The sequence below is a fragment of the Betta splendens genome, chromosome 7 (assembly GCF_900634795.4).
Source record: "Betta splendens chromosome 7, fBetSpl5.4, whole genome shotgun sequence".
NCBI classification, from domain to species: Eukaryota; Metazoa; Chordata; class Actinopteri; order Anabantiformes; family Osphronemidae; genus Betta; species Betta splendens.
Genome location: NC_040887.2, coordinates 5,832,729 through 5,854,144, shown reverse-complemented (window position 1 = coordinate 5,854,144; position 21,416 = coordinate 5,832,729). Strand labels below are relative to the sequence as shown.

Below are 21,416 nucleotides of genomic sequence, written 5' to 3'. Positions count from 1 at the left end.
TCACCTGCGTGTCTGCCTGCCTGCCTGCCTGTCTGCCTGCCTGTCTGTTCACCTGCCTGTCTATCTGTCTGTCTGTTCACCTGCCTGTCTGTTCACCTGCGTGTCTGCCTGCCTGCCTGCCTGCCTGTCTGCCTGCCTGTCTGCCTGCTCACCTGCCTGCCTGCCTGCCTGTTCACCTGTCTGCCTGCCTGTCTGATCACCTGCCTGTCTGCCTGCTCACCTGCCTGTCTGCCTGCCTGTCTGTCTGTCTGTCTGCCTGCCTGCCCGCCCGTCCGTCTGCCTGGAATTCAGCTTCATCCTTTGCCTTTATCCACACATCCCTCCCGCTCTAAGACAGCTGACATGAGGACTGTCATATCCTGCCTAGATTCTTATCCCCCGCTGGCTTTATTGCTCTCTTCCTCCTGAGTAACAAACACAGACACACACACACACACACACACGCTTACAGTCCATGCACACACACACACACACGAGTGAGCGGAGGAAGCAGAGCTGCTGGAGCGTGCTTTAAAGCACATTAATATTAATTGCGGCACTAGCTGGAGTGATAACATAGACAAGATGCCCCTGTAAGGGAGTCGGCTCCCTGCCTTTTGTTAGCAGCGCTACTCGTCTGCTGGACGGCCGCGGTGAGACGGCACAACGGGCAGCGCTTCATCTCTGAACGGCTTGTTTTATATTACAGAAGGTCTAGCAGGCAGGAAGGGGAGTGTGTGTGTGTGTGTGTGTGTGTGTGTGTGTGTGTGTGTGTGTGTGTGTGTGTGTGTGTGTGTGTGTGTGTGTGTGTGTGTGTGAGCAGCTCCTGTGTGTGGGCATGCGTGTGCACGCAGCAGCGTGGGTGTGCGGCGAGTGATAAAACTAGGCAAGATGAATTATTAGGCTAGTGGCTACATCAACAGCAATAGAAATGTGCTCCAAATAACACAGAGTACTTAAGCCATTCTGCTTTTATCTGCTCTACTGCTGCTGCCGCACTGAACCCAATATCCACAGAGCAATGAGCTCAGCTAAAGATGTAAATAATCTGCTGTCCTGGGGAGAGGACCCGCTTTTTCAATACAGTGGAGTGAAAGTACGAATCGAGATGAAGCGCGGGTGCTAAGGCTCATCTCCACCTCTTAGCGCTTCTCTTCCCCTCTAGAGAAGAGCACGGACATGGACACATGACAGCTACTGTACATCTCCACAGTCCTCCATTTTTACCTCACCCCGTCCTTTTTCCTCCTTTTGTCAGCTGCTATTGAGGAACCTGACGCTGTCATTACTGCCACCTCGCAGCAGTGGGTTTTTGCACCACGGTTTTGTGCTCCTTTTCTGATTTCCCCCAAGGCTCATCAATGCCCCATTACCAAGTCAAATCAGGTGGTGCTGCAGAGATTTGCAGAGAAGCAGGACTGCAAGCGCGCACGCACGCACACGCACACGCACGCGCACGCACGCACACGCACGCACACGCACGCACACGCGCACACACACACACACGCGCACGCGCGCGCGCACACACACACACACACACACACACACACACACACACACACACACACACACACACACACACACACACACACACACACACACTAGAGGATTCATTCAAGAAGCCTGGGAGGTTTTCCACTAGCAGCTCCACGGGATCACAAACAGGGTGAGGAGGTGAGCAGAGGCGAAATCACTGCTGGCTAAATGCTTGTGAGTGGTTTAGGGCTCAGAGGGGCAGAGGAGGAGACACATATGTGGTAATGCATCTCTCCTCTTCCTTTAAGCACACAACCAGGCTCTAATCTCCCGGGGCCCCCAGTCACACGTTATTGTTTCTCATTTTGCACGTCGCGCACAATTAAGAACGCGCCCGTCGATCCCTTTCTTCGCTTAAAATAAAAACGTACGCATTTAAAAAAAAGCCGCTTCGCTCACGCGACCCCCGCTCACGCGACCCCCGCTCCCCCCCCCCCTCGCTGCAGCCTACACCTACACTTACATTTCTAAAGGTAAATTCCCAGAGAATGTCACGCGCGTTTCTCGCTTTCACCGTCTTTATCTCTCTGCAACAGCAAAAAGTGTTCGAGCCCCGAGTAATGTAAGCAGCCACGTTAGCAAGGTAGAGTGATGGAGGGGGGGGGGGGGGGGGGGGTCGATACGTCCTTTAAGGTTTCCCTGCCTGTTGTCATCCTCGTCACAGCAGCTGCAGCTGAACAGGCGAGACAAAAAACTCTGGGGACGAACCAGGCAGGAAGGAGACGACATGATAAATAAAGCAGCACGGATGGTTTTATGTTTTAGGTTTAGATTTTCATAAACCTGATTAGAGGGATGGGCTGAGGACAGAGGCAGAAGAAAGGGAGGGCTGGTGGTTGCCTCTGAGGGCTGCCAGAGGTGCTGCTGCTGAATTTCTTCCCGGTGACAAAGCTGTCACACACAGGAGTGAAATTTAAACTCCTGCTGTCAGGAGAATTTTTGGGGCTTTTAATGCACTCAGCCCATGTGTCTATGCGCTGGTGTGACGTATGATGCAAAAGCAGACGCCACCTTCCTCTACAGCTACATCTGGAGGAGGCAACTCCCACTTCTCGCATTTAATCATGAAGACTGAATATCCCCAACGCTGATGAGAGCCTCGCGCAGCCGCGCTGCACCGTCACGTCTGCCAGATGTGGTGTTTAAAATTAAAGAGAGCAAATCAAGATGGATCACTGACTGGACCCATCCAGTTTGAATTATCTGAAATGTGACAAGCACTTAATCAAGTTGTCAGTACCCCCCACCCCCACCCCCACACACTGGAGTGTAACTGAAGGGGCAAAGAAAGAGCTTTAGGAGGGCGACACTGGAATAAGCTCATCTGCACAGACTCGGCCTTGGCAGTCTCATGCCAAATAGCATTTACTTCATATGAGAAGGCAGTGGAAAGGGAAGAGGAGGAGGAAGATTTGGCCTCCCAGTGTGATGCTGTGCCCCAGCTCAGCTAAGTGACAGTGAATCCTACACTCAGTCGATTCGCTGCCTTTGAGTGCCTGCAAACTCGTCCTCGCAGAGAGCTCGCAGGGGAGAAAGACAGATGGGAGAGTAGGGGGACCGAGTCTCACCTCTCTGTCTTCTATTTGTTTGCTCGTCCCCGGAGGTTTTCGGACTGCTCGGTACAACAAAGATGGGGGCTGGGGTTAGAAAGCAAAAGCAGAGAGGATAGGTTTACAGGTAAACAGCGAGGCTCAGCGGAGGCTCAGGTTTCAACAAAGCCAGGGCTTACAGCACAGTCCTCCTGTCACGTCCTCTGCATTAGAGCTGCCTATATATTCAAAGAGTGATACAAGACCAAGCCATTACTGAGAGTTCAAAGATTTGATGCGCTGCTGTTAAGACACGAGCACGAGTGAGGAAAGCAAGATTTCACCTGACTTTCACCTCCATAAACGATAGCACAAAGCCGCTTGAATGCGGGCGGCTGACGACATGAGCCGTTTGCCACATCGCTGATCTGAAAAGGAGCACTTGATGATGACGACACTGGAAGACAACTTTATCGCTATTGTCACAGAGGATCTATGAAATCAGTGGGAGGAGATCGATGCGGTCTCTCTTTTCTCTCGCAGCACTTTACATAAGCAGCAATAACCAGCACAGAGGCCATCATCTAGCTCACCGCTGTCCTGTGCACGGCTCCTCGCGGCAACAAAGGTCCTGTCACTCCGTCAGGGCAACGGTCACATCCACAGCTTCACACACACACACACTCGTATGGGGAAGGAGGTACCTTGGGCAGGAGGTTGGAAACAGGGAGGTTGCAGGCAGCTAGCAGAGCATCTGTGAGCTAGCCAGGCCCTGTAGTTGGAGCTGCTCATCCTACCAGTTAATTAGGATTTCTGCTGCTTCATTTTTGAGGCGAGGGACAGGGTGTTGGAGGCTTGATTGCCTTTTATTTCCCAGTCTAAGAGCTCGGCTGCCTGTGCTGCTTTATTAACAAGAGATCTTGCAGATTTACAGCTCCACAGCAAACATCAATTTCAATAATTACAAGAAAACTGTTAGCAGGGACACGCACGCACGCGCGCACACACACACACACACACACACACACACACACACACACACACACACACACACACACACACACCTCTCTCTCTCTCCCCACCGTGGTCACCTCAGCACCCCCTCCCCTCTGTAACAGGACTCGAGCTCCATAGATGTGCCCTTTTCATGATTGCATATTACAAACACGCTAAAACACATAGCGATTTGCCTCAGACCACCTCAGCACTTCAAACACTTAACCACCGATCCCTGGCCTCGAGGGCAAAGCAAATACTGTGAATGTCACATTTACATTCAACATTCAAACCTCAGCATTCGTGTTGTCACCAAACAAAACAGATGAATGACCGTTTCTCTTGTTGAGTAATTACGGCTGGCCAATTGTGGCATTTCTCAGAATTAGCTCAAACCGTATCTCCCAAAGAATAATGTCTATGAATAGGACGCAACATTTTGTCAACACGCAGAATAGCAAAAACAAACCCGCGTCTGTCCATACTGTCAACACGCCTAGAATTACATGTTACCAACTGACGGCGCTTGTGCGAGGTCCAGTTGAACAGCAGCACCTGGGAAATTAAATAATAGGAGTTCCACTTTAAAGGCAAACATCACGCCGAGAACCGAGAACCACAGATTTCATGGGGATAAAATCAATGACTGTGTTGACTTCCACTGCATTGCCTTCCTGTCTTCTCGTCTTGCTGGCTAATGTTTCTTTCATGAGCCAGCCCACTGTGGGTGACATTATAGCTACTGCACTACCGCAGGTCCCCAGTGGATCTATTGGGAATGGTTAGCGTAACAGACAATTAGCATGGTCCATATGGCTCCTGGTGGAGGAGGAGCCCAGAGGTCCCGTGTGGTCGCTATGGAGGCCGGCTCTTTTGTTACCTTAAAGATCAAACCCTTGTCATAATAATGGGGCCATTTTAATCCGTCCCGCTTCCTTTTTCGTAAACTACCTCAACAGATCCTCTCATTGTGTAATGACTCTTGGCAAATAAATTGACCAACCTTGGCCGATAGCCTAATCAATACCTCCTTCATCATGATTAATGGCTCATAATGGATAATGGGGAACTTTAATGTAAGGGGAGCGCTCCTTTCTCATTTCAGCGCTGAGCTCTATCGATTGGTTCTAACCCCCCTTTTTTAGCAATGGAATGTGGTGATAAGAGACCCATGTGTTCAACCTATGTAAACCGGGTGCAGAGAGAATGATTTACCGTGCTTTAGGCACGTCTCATTCGCTGATAGCTCTGTATGCCCGGCCTGACAAGCATTTTCTTGCCTGAGAAATGCAGACACCTTTTACTGAGTAGCGAACAACAACAGCTTGAGGCAACAGATTTATTACAAATTGATCTATTAGATAGCACTGCTGTGCTTCACTGTTTTCTCTCTCTCCCTTCCCACGTCCCCCTCCCTCTCTCTGACAGCCTTCCCCTGATGGTAGCTAGAGTGTATCAGAGTGGAAGTGCTACAGTGGCAAATCTAAACCCAATCCTCAGAACTCATTTTCTCTGTTCTGTGGCTGCTGAAACGGGGCTGCAGAGACAACATGTCCATCCTAACACCCAGCCGATCCGGCTCTAAGTCCCTGCACCTCGACCGAGGCAGCGTGTGCCTGACCTACAGGGCTGAGCAAGGACGCGGTTTACCGGCGGCGCCTCAGGAACGCGAGAGTACAAAGAACCACACTGTCACCGGGCTCGTTTCCGTCCCAAACCTTGAGCCGGCCACCGGCTGGCGGGCCGGCTTCCATTAGAGCAGCCTCCACCGCTCCGCAAACAAAAACCGTAACAGAAAAGCGCAGCGCCGAGATTAACCAGGACACAAAGCACAATCAGCACATCAGACAATGAAATATAACTGATTCTCCTGTTCTAGGGTTGGAATTCAGTGTTTACTCACACACACTTCAATCACAGTCCATTTGCATGGACAATAAACAGCTGTTATTGACATACCTGTCTATAAAACAATCAATTAAATCAACTGCATCATTTAGACTTGTTAATCAAGGCGTCTCCCATAGACATGCAGTGACTTAATGCATGTATTACGGTAGATTCTCACCTCCTGAAGCTAAACCAGATGAATGTCTAGTCTTAGTAGACACATTTGTGGATTTAGGATAATGGTTGAAAGATATAAATGGAAGCCATATCTGTCACAAGCGACAGCAGACGGGTTCATGTAACAAGGGTTCTGCAGGTTATGCAGCCAATTTAACATCACATATTTATGCTGAAAAGTCCTGCTAGCATCCACCGATAGAAAACTGCACTAACCCTATTCTGCAGTTTCCCTTTAATCACTTCAATCTTTCATCAGCGGGAGAAGATCACAGAGAAACGGGCTCTGGGAAAGAAACAAAGCCCAATCTAAAGCTGCTGAAATATTCTACAGAGTGCCGGTGTCTATACAAACATCTTCAGGCAGCCAGCTGCAGGGGGTGTGCGCGCTAAAACACTGGCCTGCATTGTTTGTGTTTCTGCACCACTAGCGCCATGCCGTGTCATTACATGAGGCGATCTCTTACCTAATCAACACTGACACACGCGGCGGCAAAGCACTCCTCCTCCTCATCTCGTCCCCCCGTCCTCTCTCCTCGGGGGCCAGCCAGCTGATCCTACACCATTTCATTTTCCTCTTTTACTCGCATGGCAAATGGCTGACTGTTAGCTTTTCAGTCTCGATTCAGGCTTTTTGGCACTGTAATCAGCTAAGTGCTATTATTAGCCAATCGTGTCCAAATGGTGAAGGGGCACGCTGCGCTGCGTTTTAACAAACACTTAATAAGACACATGAGCTAACTAACAATATGAAGATGATGTCAATAAGGAAAATGTGCTGTGCAGGCCCCATTATCACTACTCGCTGCATCCATTGTTCAACACTTGCTGTTGCTTCACAACTCTTGCAGTGTTTGCCAAGCCTCCGTTTCCAGTTTCCACACACTCCATTGTACAATCCCTCATGTACATAAATCACAAAAGACACCGACATGTGGTGAGTTGCAACACTTTGCAATCTCATAACCACATACGAAACTGAACAAGGAGAATATGGCGATAAGTCTTCCCCCTTTCGAAGCTGGCAACAGCACGCTGCGTCTGATTAGTTAAGACGTGACCCAGTGAGACGCAGACATCGACGCAGGATGGAGCGAGGCCGACTGCACCGCGGCTGAGCTCGCGGAGGAGGCAGATTTGATCACATCTTGTACATCAAATACCACCAGCAGCATGCAGCGAGACAGCTCACAATGGTTAACACGGATACTATCTCCTTGGCACAATTTTGGAGCTGCGGCGCTAGGCCCGAATCAAACAAAGATGAGATACGATGCCGCGTGCTTGGATCTCCTCTTATGAGAGGTGAAGGGAAACTGTCAGAGAACACAACACACATCCAGCATCTTGCCTCCTCTCACTTGCTGGGATAAGCAAACGGAGGGGGGGGTGCTTTCCTCATTTCTGCCAATGTGCCCTGTGCGTGTCAGTCCAATATCTTAAAACAACACATGCAAGGCTTTGCTACAGCCAATTACCCCGCTCTTGGCACGGAAACTGAAAAACATCTTTGGAGAACAATAGCGGGAGCTTGGCTTGTTGTGCGTGCTGTCAGCAAGTGCTGACAGATTGTTATTTTAAATGAATATACAGCACTTGAATGGCCCATCAAGAGGTCTTTGAGCGAACATTGCTCCTTTGTTCAGAGCATTAATTTTCTATGTTAACAGCCAGATATCTTGCAATGCAATTGATATCAAGCACTTAAAGGAAAAGCTACATCATTTCACCCACTCGTGTTTTTATTGTCCACTGCCTCCTCTCTGCAGTAGCTATGCACAGTTATTAAGATATAAATACAAGGCGACACACTTTCCAGATTACAAATCGCATGTTTAAAGATGCTTGATTACACATAATTTCCTGTGTTGGTTCTGGAAAGAAGACGTCCCCGGTGCTCACATGCCTCTCCTGCTCTCCTGCCAGCATAATTTCATAATGTCAGTGTACATGAAATGCCTCAGAATAACAGTCTTGAAGCAAACACGAGTGGAATCATCGTGCTCTGAAACACAGGAGCCTCGCTGAAATGTAAAATGTGTCTCAGCGAACAGCGAAACACACGCGTGACAGGTTGCAGCGATGCAACACAACGTCACAACGCCTCGGCGTGCAGCACAAGGTGGCTGTGAACCATCTTTTATGACAATTCATGGTGATGGGAAATGGAGCGATGGCATCTGTATGAGAAAGATGCCATTCAAGCACAGCCGGGGAACACTGGATTCCCAAGCATGTGCACTGGCAGATCTTGGTCAAAAGGGACGTTCCTGAGCATTGTCGGCCTTCCATTCACCACGTCTTACTCACAGGGAGCCACCATTACTCAAACACACATTAGTCATTAAGGGAAAATAGCAGGGTTATTACACTTCGCTTATCATTACTCTGCTGCTACTACAGCAGAGCTAGATTAACATTCGATGGACAGGGTGTGTCACTGGATATGTGAGTCAAAGTAATTTTACCCACTGCTGCTCTTCAGATACCATACAAATTGAAACATTATAAACATTGACCTCCTCTGACCCCTGAGCTAACCAGATAATGTGGATTAAAATGGGCTTAGCACATTTATACAAGAGAGTCACACAAGACCAGAATAAAACACACATGTTCAGATTTACATTAAGTTGTTGTTCTGTCAAAATTGTGTTGCGGTACTTATCAGAATATAACCTGTAATTGCAGATATCTGTAACCTAATGCAGCAGGTTTATGGCCTTAAACAATCTGTGCAGCACATGTAAAAAGAACATGCCGTGTGCAAGCGATTAGCCCTGTGCTGCTCCACACGTGACACTGAAAAACGGCCGGTCGAACTACAATGTCTGCCTTTCTGACATTCTGTGTATTGGCGTCATAAACAGGAAGAAAATCTGATCTTTTAATTGCTCAGTCCTCCACACAAACTATGTCTGAGTCTATGGATGCATGTGGGTCTGTTTTCTTACTAAACCCTCTATTACAGAGCCACAAAAGTCATCACAGATGTTCAGAGTTCATTCTTTTTACTCTGTTTTTAGTGACCTCTCCTTTCGAAGTCATCTCATTACAATGAAGCCTGAACAGGTGTCAATGTTAGGTTGTTTAAAGTCATTTAAACAGAATGTGCTATTATATTGTGTTCATGTTAACATCATTCATTCATTCATTCAGGCTCATCATTATTACTAGTTTTCTTTCAAATCCCCTTCAGCAATCAAGGACATGCAGGTTTTTTGCCAACATTAAATTACATGCTTTTAGCGTGATGAAATTAGTTTGATGTTTATGAAGTAAAACAAAATGCTCTCACTGCTTTGATCACGGAGCATGAACTATATTCATAAACTATGGTGAAGTCAACAACTGTGTGAAGCTACACAAACAAGTGCACAGGTGAGGAGTGAGTCAAAAGCACTCAACAGAAGTAAATAACGTGCTTTCAGTTGAAATGTGAAATGATTTTACTATTTTCTTTTAAAGGATGCATCAAGTATAAGTTTCTCCATCAAATGAGCTAATGGAATATGATGTGTTTACTATTCGAATAATTACGCCTCATAACTTTAACCTCATGCCAAATATCCACGCCACTGTTAAAAGCACAAAACTCGTAAATGCCCCCATCGTCGTACCTAATCCATGTCTAAACTACGTGTTTTGAACTACTCTGTCAACGACTACACTTCACGACAATTCTACTTTTATTTGTTGACAGACTTTCCCAGCAAAGCACCTTTATCTCCACAAGCCAACGTGCACGTTATCCAACATTAGTCTCGACTAAAACCAAGCTAGACCAAACTCGGATATAGTCACAAAATGCAATAATTGAGCACAAGTCAAACACACAAAGGCACCAAGTTAGCTTCGCCGGCTAACGTATCCATGAGCTAATGACAATAGCTGAATGGGCTCCGACTACTCCCTGGAACGCAGCTACTACACATGCTAATTCAAAATGGGAAAACACTCGAGGTGTTGTAAGGTTACGTGCATGTTAAACAATCAAATAAAGCCTTTATAAAATTGACGTCACGCCGTGTGTGTGTTGCATTTACACCGCGTTAACCGGCGTAAACGAGCTGCTTGTATCCAGACATTACACTACTCCCAGCTGGCATTCCCAATCAGTGCTAGTCAAAGGAGCTAGCCGCTAACGTTAGTGCATGGTAACCAGCAACAGCAAGGGGCAAACAAGTCTATTGGCTAACTAGCTAGCAGATGCTAATAGGCAAATTAGCGGAAAGGCTAGCAGGCAAGGATAACGTTAACAGTCCAGCGTTCACAAACTATGCCCTTATATATATATGTCATTTCTTCCCTGTTTGCTGAGAAACACCAAATGTAAAGAAGGCGACTGGTTGAGGCTCACAGCACTTACCTTAAAGCGCTTGATCTACAACATCTGTGATTTGTTTGATGAGAGTCTGCAACAACAAACAATAGCAGCAGCAGCAGAGGCAATTAGCCAACGTTAGTTAGCAAGTGTCTCCTCTACAGTGAGTAGCACGACAGCTGCAGTGCCACCTGTGTATCTGTCTTATGGAGCTTTCACGGATCGGACTAGTTTTGATTTAATGCTGTCATAAATGATGGACTTGAGAATGAAGAGGGAGTAATCGTTGCCGGGATGCTCAGACTAGTGTGTGAGAGGCACTCAGCATGACAGCATCCTTCTTCATCTTAGGGTGAGAACAGTTGGGGGGTTCTCAAAGTTCAACCGGTAAAATATCGTCACCCACTGGCCGTAGCCGGGAACGTGCACCGAGAGGGTCCTCGGGGTGTCGGTTCCTTAACGACGCCGGTTTATTCTGCTCGAATCAAGGCTGCGGCAACGTCGGGACATGTGTGGACTGAAGACAAAGTCAAACGAACGTAGAGCAGCACAGGACACATTATGCAAGATTTCGATTGATAGTCTCGGCGACAGTGGAAACACTCCCACAACGTATAGAATAAAGTAGAATAAAAGTCAACAAATGTATTAAATAAAAAAAATAAATCTAAAAAGTATCATTACATTATGAATAGATTTAGTGTGTATAAATAAGCTTAAATTAATAAATGCTATGTCACAAATGTATTTCTTCCAGATAATATAAATGAGCAGCTGACGGAGTAGAATGGACAGATCATAAACAAGTGATTGATAAAACAGTAAATGATAAACCACAAACACTATGTAATCACAGAACAAGATAAAATAGTCATTAGTTGCTTCAATAAATGCAAATATTAAAGGGATACTGTTACATAGAGGTTCATACACCACATGTACCGGTTAAATACAGAGTTCATCCTAGAAAAGAATAGAACAGAATAATTGTTTTGTGAGACAGTAACGTTATAGCTACTTTTGTTATCAATGACGTAGTAATGGCGCATGCGCGTTGTCTACCTGTCAAACGAAAGGTCTTTTTTAACACCGCTGTTGTTACTGAATATTTTCTGAATCCCACCGATTTTGGTAAAAAAAAAAAAAACTAAATAGTTTAATAACATGTTAATTTTCATGTTACTAGAACTCGTAGCCCTACTTATATCTAACGTTTCTAATAAACGTGTCGAGCTCACAGGTCTATGTTTGAAGTTCTACTATTTCTATGACTAAAAAAACTGCTCATCAACCTCGTGACCTATTCGGTGGTCGTAATCGGTTTGCTGTTGATTTTAGCTTTCTAATTTGATTTATATTTTATTTATATCTACAGGACCTTTTGCTACAGGGAAGTATAATGCATATATGTGGCCACTAGATGGCGCAGACCACAAAGCAAGGGGATAAAATAAGATTGCCGTTTCAGAGAAAGCAATCCACAGTTTTTCAGTCTATAATCCACATTGTAATATCCATTTATAGGTCACCCACATTTACTCTTAAAGGATTAACCCTATGTGAAAAGTGATGTTGCAAGTAAGAAAGAATTAGGAATGTTATTTGTTGATAAGTGACATCTGCAACAGCAGATAAAGGCCTTCACCCACTGTAATATATGATGGACAGCGTCTTTGTCCTAGTGATTTGTAATACATCTCCTTGGTGATGGCTAAACAAAAGAGGCAGGTTCAGGCAGGGCTCACACAAAGTGAGTTGTGAGGCACAGGCCCAGCTGGCAATCCCCCGAGGTACCATACCACTGGTGAATAGAGCCTCATTATCTTGGCACAGCTCAGTACAAAAGGAGTTCACATACAGCTTCCGGATTCTTTTACCCAGGGGTACAGAAATGGCGTCCCAGAGCACTGAGCTCATGTTTCCGCCTCTCTGTAGCACTCCAATTACATCAGACACTTCAAACAGACACGATCACTTACTGAGGCAGCGTAAGGACACGGTGCGAAATGCTGGAATCCTTAATGATTTTATAAATGATAGCCCAGTTTACCTTGATAATATTCATAATAAGCTGCAGCATATCACTTAAACGTAATTCCCTAAAACGTATTCTTTGCTTTGTCCCCTGGGTGTTTGTTACACATTATCATACTTGAACGGCCACAAATTCATACTAAATGAGTTAAAGCTTTAGTTTGTGTAGAAAAAAAAACCAAGAAAATTTGAAACTATATTGTTTATTACATACTTCTGCCAACACTTAGAGCAAAACAAGACCTTGTCAGAGGCAATACACTGCACATTTAGTACCCTTACCACTACTCGAGGCAGAGCCATACTAGCTTACAGTAGCTCAGATACTCAGAAGACCAGGAATCACTACAGCTCGCAAAACTGAACAAGTTCTCACACAGCTACACAGACACAAAAAACACAAGGACCAACACTACGGAGGAGCTAAAGCGTAATTTGAGGATGAGCTGAACTGTGGCTGTACTATCGCGTACTGTAGTTTCTCCACGCCACAGACTTGGACCTTGGATTTCGGCAGTATTCTTTCCATCTCCTCCAGACAGGGCAGGCGGTCTAGCGTGGCGTATGTGTGTGTGGGTTATTTATGAGCAATGAACACACAGAGGCCCAAGAGGGAAGACCTGCTCAGATGGGGTGTCTGAAGTTCTTGCCAGCGAAGCGAGCCTTGTCGCCGAGCTCCTCCTCAATCCTGAGTGAGAATGAGAAGAGAAGCTTGTTAAAAAACTCTACAATACTGTGCTTATAACAATACAAGCAGAGTCAAACAGTTGTATTTAAGTTATCTGTAATTGTAAATATGTAACACAGCTCATATGCAGTCATCATAAAGGCATGTTTTTGGACCAGACTTACCTGAGCAGCTGGTTGTACTTGGCCAAACGCTCAGATCGACAGGGTGCACCTGTCTTGATCTGGGAAACAAATTTGATGAGATGTAAGACGAGCCAAAAAGGAACCAGACATGAGTAAAGTTGAATTTAAAAAAATCCACTGACTCTGAGACAGTTGTACTTTATGAGATTTTACCTGTCCAGTGCAAAGACCGACCACCAGGTCAGCAATGAAGGTGTCCTCAGTCTCTCCAGAGCGATGGCTGACCATCACACCCCAGCCGTTGCTCTGGGCCATCTTGCAGCTAAAAGAAAATGTAGACATAAACCAAGACAAGATGAAGACATGCTGGTCCTCTATAAGCAGTCTACATTATTGGCTGGTTTGGTGAACACTCACGCCTGCAGGGACTCCGTCACAGAGCCGATCTGGTTGACCTTCAGCAGCAGGCAGTTGCAGGCCTTTTCAGCTACACCCTTGGCAATGCGTTTGGGGTTGGTGACAGTGAGGTCATCACCCACCACCTGGATGTCGGTGCTGGCAGTGAATTTGGTCCATGCCTCCCAGTCATCCTGGTCAAATGGATCCTCAATGGTCACCACTGGTAAAGAAGGAAATGACCACTAATTAATGATAAATATGCAGTACTCAGTCTGGCCACTTGAGGGCAGTGGAGACAAACGTTTAAAAAGGGGAAGAACTGATCAGCTTGTTGAAAACCGGGATATTTATGTACAGTCAGGTGAGTCTAAGACATTTTTATCTGAAAAAGCTGTTGTACCCTCAACACCTAATTTAACAACACACATGCACACACACTCCTGTCAATCTGAGTAATTGTAGTGGACCAGAATACAAAACAAGTCTTTACTGAAATTGTGTCTGTAATATCCTGAATGTGTGTGTGTGTGTGTGTGTGTGTGTGTAAGTGTTAAAACCATACCAGGGTAATCTTTGACAAAGCTCCTGTAGAGGTCAGCCAGCTTGTCCCCGGAGATGCAGCGGCTTGGGTCGGCAGGTGACTTGAAGTCCAGGTCGTACTTTCCATCCTTATAGAACTCGGAGGCAGCCACATCCATGCCAATCACAATCTTATCGGTGTATCCAGCCTTGGCGATGGCATTCTTCAGCAGCTCCAGAGCTGAGTCAAAAATGACACACTGTTAAGCTACGTACTCTGCTCCACTAGGCCGGCTTGCTTACACAACAGTACCTTACTTTACAGAGCAAGTCATTTATATAGCTGGCCAATTATTCAGCCATGCTTTCATCCTCTTACCTTCCTTGTTCTCCAGAATGTTGGGTGCGAAGCCTCCCTCGTCTCCAACATTGGTGGCATCCTTGCCATATTTCTCCTTGATGACGTTCTTCAGGTTGTGGTAGACCTCAGCACCAATACGCATGGCCTCCTTGAAGCTGCTGGCACCTACAGGCAGGATCATGAACTCCTGCATAGCCAGCTTGTTGCCTGCATGGGATCCACCATTGATGACATTGAAAGCCTGCGGACAAACATAGAGGATCCACTTAAAACCTAATGGAGTCACTTCTTATTATAATGGTTGTTTGGACACAATGTTATTGGGAAATGTCTGGTAGACCCATTAGGAGTCTCTGCAAAGCTTCCATGATTTAGTTAAATGCACTATCATGCTCACAGGGACGGGAAGGATGACTTCAGGGTTGCCAGCGAGGTCAGCGATGTGGCGGTACAGGGGGACGCCCTTCTCTGCTGCACCAGCCTTGCACACAGCCAGGGAGACGCCAAGGATGGCATTAGCACCAAACTTAGCTAAGATAGGAGAGAAACAAATTATGTTACTTGGTGTGTTTTCATCTTTTGACATCGGTGGTCTTCAGTTTTCTGGTGCATAAACATATTATATTATACTGCCTGTGCAAGTATTTAATTAATTTAATACACTGGTTCTGACTTGTTTATTCAATTTCTGTGAATGACCAAAAGAATGTTCCATCTTACACTTGTTTTCTGTGCCATCCATGTCCAGCATCAGCTTGTCAATCTTCTCCTGCTCCAGAACACTCACATCCTGGTTCACACACACAAAACATGACTGTTACACTGGGCATTTGTGGACAAGGAATTTACTGGGTTCAATTTGATCTGGTAAGTTCAGAGGAACACACTCCAAACCTGTTAGGGTGGTTAGTTAACACATTATACCACTGGAGTAGCAACAGTTTAACTTTCAACTTATAATGTTAAAAAGGCACAAATTTAAAAATTAATCTAAACCACTTTTCTCTGAACTGTCAGAACCTTGTATTTTGACTGACTATGTAATTTCTATAGAATTTACACACAAAAATTTAAAGTTCACATTTAAGAAATCATTTAAGCTTTTTAAGACTGGTGGATATTAGTTGAACAATAAATGGTCCTACCTTGCTAACCAGTGCAGGTGCAATAGTTTTATTGATATGCTCAACAGCTTTTGAGACACCTGCAAGGGACAAGCAGACCATGACTGACCCAGACAGAAGACAAGCATGCAGAGCAGGCGGACAGATGACTGCAGAGCACCTGATCCAAAATTCTCACTTAAATAAGTGATATTTTGCGACTGTGAGTAGGACTGTAATATCATGAGACCATGAACCATCCATGACTGTGCTCCTACATATTCTGTTGACATCTGTTAGTGCCTGCCATGGTTAGTTTCCAAAGGCCAACCCATTCTTCACTGAGCTGCTGCTCACAGCAACATGCAAAACACTCGTCCAGTTACTGAACACTTTAATTACCTGATTACACAATGCAGGGGCCAAGAATTCATTTACATATTTAACTGCTCTTTTGACTCCTAACAGGAGGAAGAGAGATGAAGGAAGTGAAAATGAGGAAATAAAAACCCAACAGAATGCATAATACAGTTAAAAGAACATGAAAGATGAGAGCAGAATAGAAGTAACCAAAAAGAAGGTGACACCAGTAAAGTCGTTTTACCTTTGCCCATGTAGCGGGTTTTGTCATTGTCGCGCAGCTCCAGAGCCTCATAGATGCCGGTGGAAGCGCCGCTGGGCACCGCAGCTCTGAAAAGCCCTGGGAGACACAGGACATTGCAACTGTCAAAAAGCTGAGCACATCTGTCCACGTTAATTTGTCAGTGTAATGGTACAGACTATGAACTGAAATGTTTGTGCGTTTTAATTTCAGGAACAAGTAGAAAAAAAAGGTACAGAGGTAACAATGCTCTGCCACAGCTGTTTAAATGTCCAAAGAGAAAAATGAAGCAGGACTTGAAACAGGGGAAACGGTGCTGGCAGAGCTGCAGATTTCTGTGATGTAACAGGGATGAAAGGCGGCCGACTGAGCATGTGCAGCTCATCTCTGCAACGATGTCAAGCCGCGCCTCTATGCAAGAGAGTGGTCATCCTAGATTCACCCAAGTGAAGAGATATTTGGGATGATCAAAAATCTATTGAGCCTGCTCAGTAGACTGGCAGAGTCTGAGGGGATTTATTGTATCGGACGGGGGAACAGAGCTACTGTCTGGGCCATGAGTTCAGGCTTAACAAATCACCTAGCAAGACAACACCTCGATGTAGAAGCTAGAATTTCTCAGACTATGATAAAATGCAGAGACGTCAATAAAATGAAAAAAATACTAATTTGATTTTTTTAACCCCACAATAAAGAGCTACTAAAATTAGATCATACTTCATTTATATCAGAGGTTCTCCACTATGCCTGTGGCCTGAGCGTAAGCAGGTTATGTAACACAGCAGCATGGTGACAGACATGCAAGCACAGTAGACTTTGGTCTGCACCGTTACTGATACCACACAATGACTGCTGGGCTTTAAAAGGAGCCAAAAAAGGGATGAGCTGTTATTTACAGTAAACTTGAAGGCCTTGGCCATCACTCCATACTAGGGAGCCAAGATGGACAGAGGGGTCTGCTCCCCACACTTCCATGTCAGTGGTCATTCAGGTTGCTTCATTAAAATTCTCAGGACATTTCATGGGGTTGAACACATCCTTTGTGTGAGCTCTTAGAACAGTCGGGCTCGCCAAAACACTTCAATCACAGCCCGGCCATTAGTTAATTGAACAACTGATATCAAATTTAGGCATACGTGTCAAACAGCTCGGCGTTTTGCTGCTGATTGCGTTGCAGCTTCATTTGCATGAATCTGGCAACTCGGCTCAACGGTTAGACGCATCTACTGTATAGTCACTGTATGTGCTCCCAGTACGAATCATTACAGTAGCGGGTGCTGCAGAGGCCGTGTGATATTACAGGAGCTATTTTCACACATGGGCCATCTGATCTGATCCACTCTGGGCCTGGGTCTGGCAACATTAACCATGACCGACTATACTAATGTTTTCACTTACTTAGCAAAGCACTTATGAACGTTATTTACCCATATGAAGTTATTACCGTAGTACTACAAACCCGACAGTGACTGCACACTTTAAATTCAGGATGGCATAACATTAAGGGTACTTAAACGAGGTATATTGAGAATACAGTACCGTTCCTGGTGTAGAGATCAACCTCTACTGTGGGGTTGCCACGAGAGTCAAAAATCTCACGAGCTTGAATCTTCAGGATGGACATGGTTCTGGTTCTGGTTCTGCAGAAGAATGAGAGGAGAGACATGAGTTTAAAGTGGATCCACAGGCCAAGCAGGCAGGTGCTTGTTGCCTGCTTCTCATACTTACTGATTGAAAACTACTGTATTAGCAGAGACTAAAACCTGCTGACAGAAATGTCAATAAAATGTGCAGTCGCAACGATAAACCATCTCCTGGATTCTGCAATTGAGTGGGGAGAGCCGTTGCCACTTGTACCAAGTGATGTGGGCTGGGCAGGATAGCAGACGCATGAGTCACACAAAGGCGTGGCTAACGCAACATAAATTAAAAAAAATCAGCAGGCCTCTCAGCGTTACTGAATATAAAAGCTTACAAAAGAGAGTTTGCAAAATTCTTGCAAAACAGTCAAGAGCAGTGTGGCCACAGTTAAAGACTCTTGATTACAAAAGTAAAAATTCTCTATAGGAAAGTGAGATAGTGAACTGGCACAATACGAGTTTGGCTTCTCTTTGTCCAACCATCACTGTACCAACACACGTTATAGGCCTTTATCTCAAGAAGCCCTTGTTATCTTTCCAAATTCCAGCGGTGGAGGTCAGAGGAGGTTTTCTAATCCAGGCTGTCGGGCTGTGACGCCGCAGGCCTATTGATTTGCATTCGTTTTGTCCAACCTCTCCTAAATGCATGCACTAATTCATCTATCCACTGTGATCGCATGGCTGAACTTTGGGTAAAATCTCCAAAGCTCAACAGGAGAACCAATGGAAAATCATCTGTACGGTCTGTGGAAACAGCCAAGAGGCAAAGTCATTAACACACACACAGACAAGGTTCTTGGGCCAGCGTATGGTCTTACATACAAATCTGGTCATTGAATATTCCAATGGGCAGATTTGGATCTCTGCAAGAAAGAAAAAAGAAATCTGGCTGATTAACCTCTTTGATAGGAACCATTTTATAAGTAATTATCGAGCAAGACACTTCAACTCCTGACCTTCAGCAGCAGCGAAGCACATGCCCAGATTATCTGGACTTTGGTATAAAATAACAGTGATGTTTCCCACTCTATAGTTTCACAGGCCAAAACAAAAATAGTATCATTTTTGTGTTGTTTGCTGCCTGATCATTGCAAACACAGGAGAGCAGAGAAGAAACCCAGCAGCACAAAATGGCAGCCATAGATAAATAAATAATTAAGGACTGACACCGGATATGTTTTGTAAATTACAGGTGTGTCCATTTGTATTGATCCTGTGTTGAGTTACATCATGACACAGCAGAATCACATTTATTAAATAATCACTTATTAGAATTTAATTTCAAATTAATTAAATCTTGCAGAAATACACTTCTATCCACATAAGCCACAGAAAAGCACATGTTCTGTGGAGGAATGACTCAGAGGAAGCGAAACATCGACGCCTGCGTAACCGTAGTACATGCAGTAATTTTCCTTTTCCTCCGGACACTCCCCCACGGCGGCTACGCGCAACCGGTGGCTTCCTCGTCCTCGCTACCGGAGGCAGGACGAGCTACGGTGCGGTGGGTCCTCCGAGTCGGAACCGCAGAAACACGCGAAGGAGAACGCTGCTGTAGCACGTACTGTAGCTGCAACCTGACGCCGCTCACACACACACACACACACACACACACACACACACACACACACACACACACACACACACACAGCTCTAAATGGACTGACATCTCGCGCTAAAAATAGACGGTGGGCTCCAAAACACTCCATGTTGGAAGCCATCAAACCGTCAGATGAGTTTTAGAGCAACGGCTGAAAAGCGAACATAAACGACAGAAGTGTCGAGGGACACAAGGGCAACACTACGAGCCCACTGTCGACGATGAAACACCACGAACGCAGTTAGAAAAGCCGAATATGAGTTTAAATTAGCACGCACGGTCGCAGAAACATTCCTTACAGCTTATCGGGCGGTGTCACGGCCTATTTTTAAATAACTACGCAGAAACACGGGAGCGAAAGTTACCTTTCCGGCCTAACTGTGTGCAAGGACGGTGCTGTCTCTCTCTCGCGCGCGTACAGGCAGAGAAGGCGCTCGTGACGCTCCGGTCCCGATAAAGGCACGAAATCAGGAAGGACCGAGGAAGCGGAGCAACGTGATTGGCTGGGACTGACTCACGAGGCAGACGACTGCGAGCAAGGGCGCACGTTCACCTAGAAGGCTTCTACATCCCGTGTGAAGGACGAAAGGATGCAGCTTATGTACATCAACACGCGCATCTGGGATGAAGATGATAAACTTCAGTGTTGTTTTTATTTAATTTATTCAGTTTGAGGTGGATGATGGGAAATGAAGTTTAAAGTTGACGTGACACATTGTAGTGAAAGATGACGCATATGTGAGTACGTGCAGAGGAGCAGGCAGGAATTTCCAGTGCGGTGGAGCGTTTTTGGTCACATGGCACCTGCGGCCACGTTTATAGGCTTTTTACAAGAGCCGTGTCAATGAAGAGGTGCACAAGTCCACAGTGACCACGTCTCGAAATTACTGGATGGAAAATGAATAAAACCACAAACCTTCAGAGGCATTTTAAGAATCATTTTTGAACACGAGCTGTCACACAAAATCTACAAACAACAGCACTCTGTAGGAATAACAGGAATACGTTTAACGTTCCTTTTGATGGTTACCATAATGTTGAGTAGAAGATAAATTGTTATACGCCTTTATTACCTTTTACAAGTTTCTTTTTACAGTAGGACCACAAAGAAGGACTTAAGTGAGTGGATGCAGCAGCTATGAACTCATAAAGAGACTGCAGTGAATCACAACATGAGTGAACAGTGGGTTTCCCCTCAACCGTCTGACGTCGCCTTACTACAGGTCGCGGACTTCCTGCGCCTGCGCAGTGCAGCGAGCGCAGCATCCGTGGCGCATCGGCGCTGCAGCAGGATCGGTGATGGAAGCCTGCTGCAGTGACCTTGAGAGCCTGCGAGTGTCACGTGCAGCTGCGCCACCTGCTGCTCGGACGCTGTCACAGCCAATGCACACGTTTCCGAATAGAAGAGAAATAGAAGCAAACATTAGAAATGCGTCCATAAATAATCTTGTTATTCACTACATTAAATATATATAGAATTACCTTGTCAGTTAAATGGCAGAATATGCAAAACTAAGAAAACACAATACCAATACTACACCATAAAGTTATATAAGAAAGAAAAAAGAAGTAGAAAGAATTATTAAACAATATGTTGTCATTGTTGTTAGTGTAAAATTATTACAGCTGCTTATTATTATTATTTATTTGTAAGCAGCATTCAGATTTAAGTGAAGGAAGTATTTAGGTTAAGTCAATACAAGTTCCTTTAAAAGCATTACTTACTCTTTCATTTGTAAAATAATTATTAGTAATAATGTTTCTTAGAAGTAAAAGTACAACAAAACGTCTATCTACATTACCAACTACACTTAATATCCCAACATTCGTGAAATAAATGAAATGAAAACATTGACCTGCTGGTGGCACTAAAGGAAAACATAAAAACTGATCCATCGCTTATGGACCTTGAACA

The 21,416-nt window shown here is 45.2% G+C and overlaps 2 protein-coding genes across 4 annotated transcripts in view; both read right to left on the bottom strand.

Annotated features, from left to right (window-relative positions):
- Positions 1-10,778, bottom strand: part of rerea (arginine-glutamic acid dipeptide (RE) repeats a) — a 107,418-nt gene extending 96,640 nt beyond the window's left edge. For both annotated transcript variants that reach the window (XM_041071610.2, XM_029157539.3), the window contains exon 1: positions 10,477-10,778. The gene's annotated coding sequence lies outside the window, so the exon portion shown is untranslated. The remainder of the gene's footprint in view (positions 1-10,476) is intronic.
- A 1,874-nt stretch (positions 10,779-12,652) lies between these two features.
- On the bottom strand, positions 12,653-20,003 carry eno1a (enolase 1a, (alpha)). 2 transcript variants are annotated; one of them, XM_029155194.3, is made up of 12 exons: positions 19,867-20,003; positions 17,801-17,901; positions 16,265-16,360; positions 16,063-16,121; positions 15,278-15,347; positions 14,955-15,088; positions 14,576-14,798; positions 14,240-14,437; positions 13,696-13,897; positions 13,492-13,600; positions 13,318-13,376; positions 12,653-13,153 (listed from the first exon to the last, which is right to left on the bottom strand). In XM_029155194.3, the coding sequence occupies exons 2-12, from the start codon at positions 17,883-17,885 to the stop codon at positions 13,090-13,092; spliced, it is 1,299 nt and encodes a 432-aa protein (XP_029011027.1). In that variant the 5' UTR covers positions 17,886-17,901; positions 19,867-20,003; the 3' UTR covers positions 12,653-13,089. The 2 variants fall into 2 exon arrangements, with proteins under 2 accessions (XP_029011027.1, XP_029011025.1); XM_029155192.3 differs by lacking the exon at positions 16,063-16,121 and adding an exon at positions 15,703-15,761 and having other exon boundaries at positions 19,867-20,001.
- Between the last annotated feature and the right edge of the window lie 1,413 nt (positions 20,004-21,416).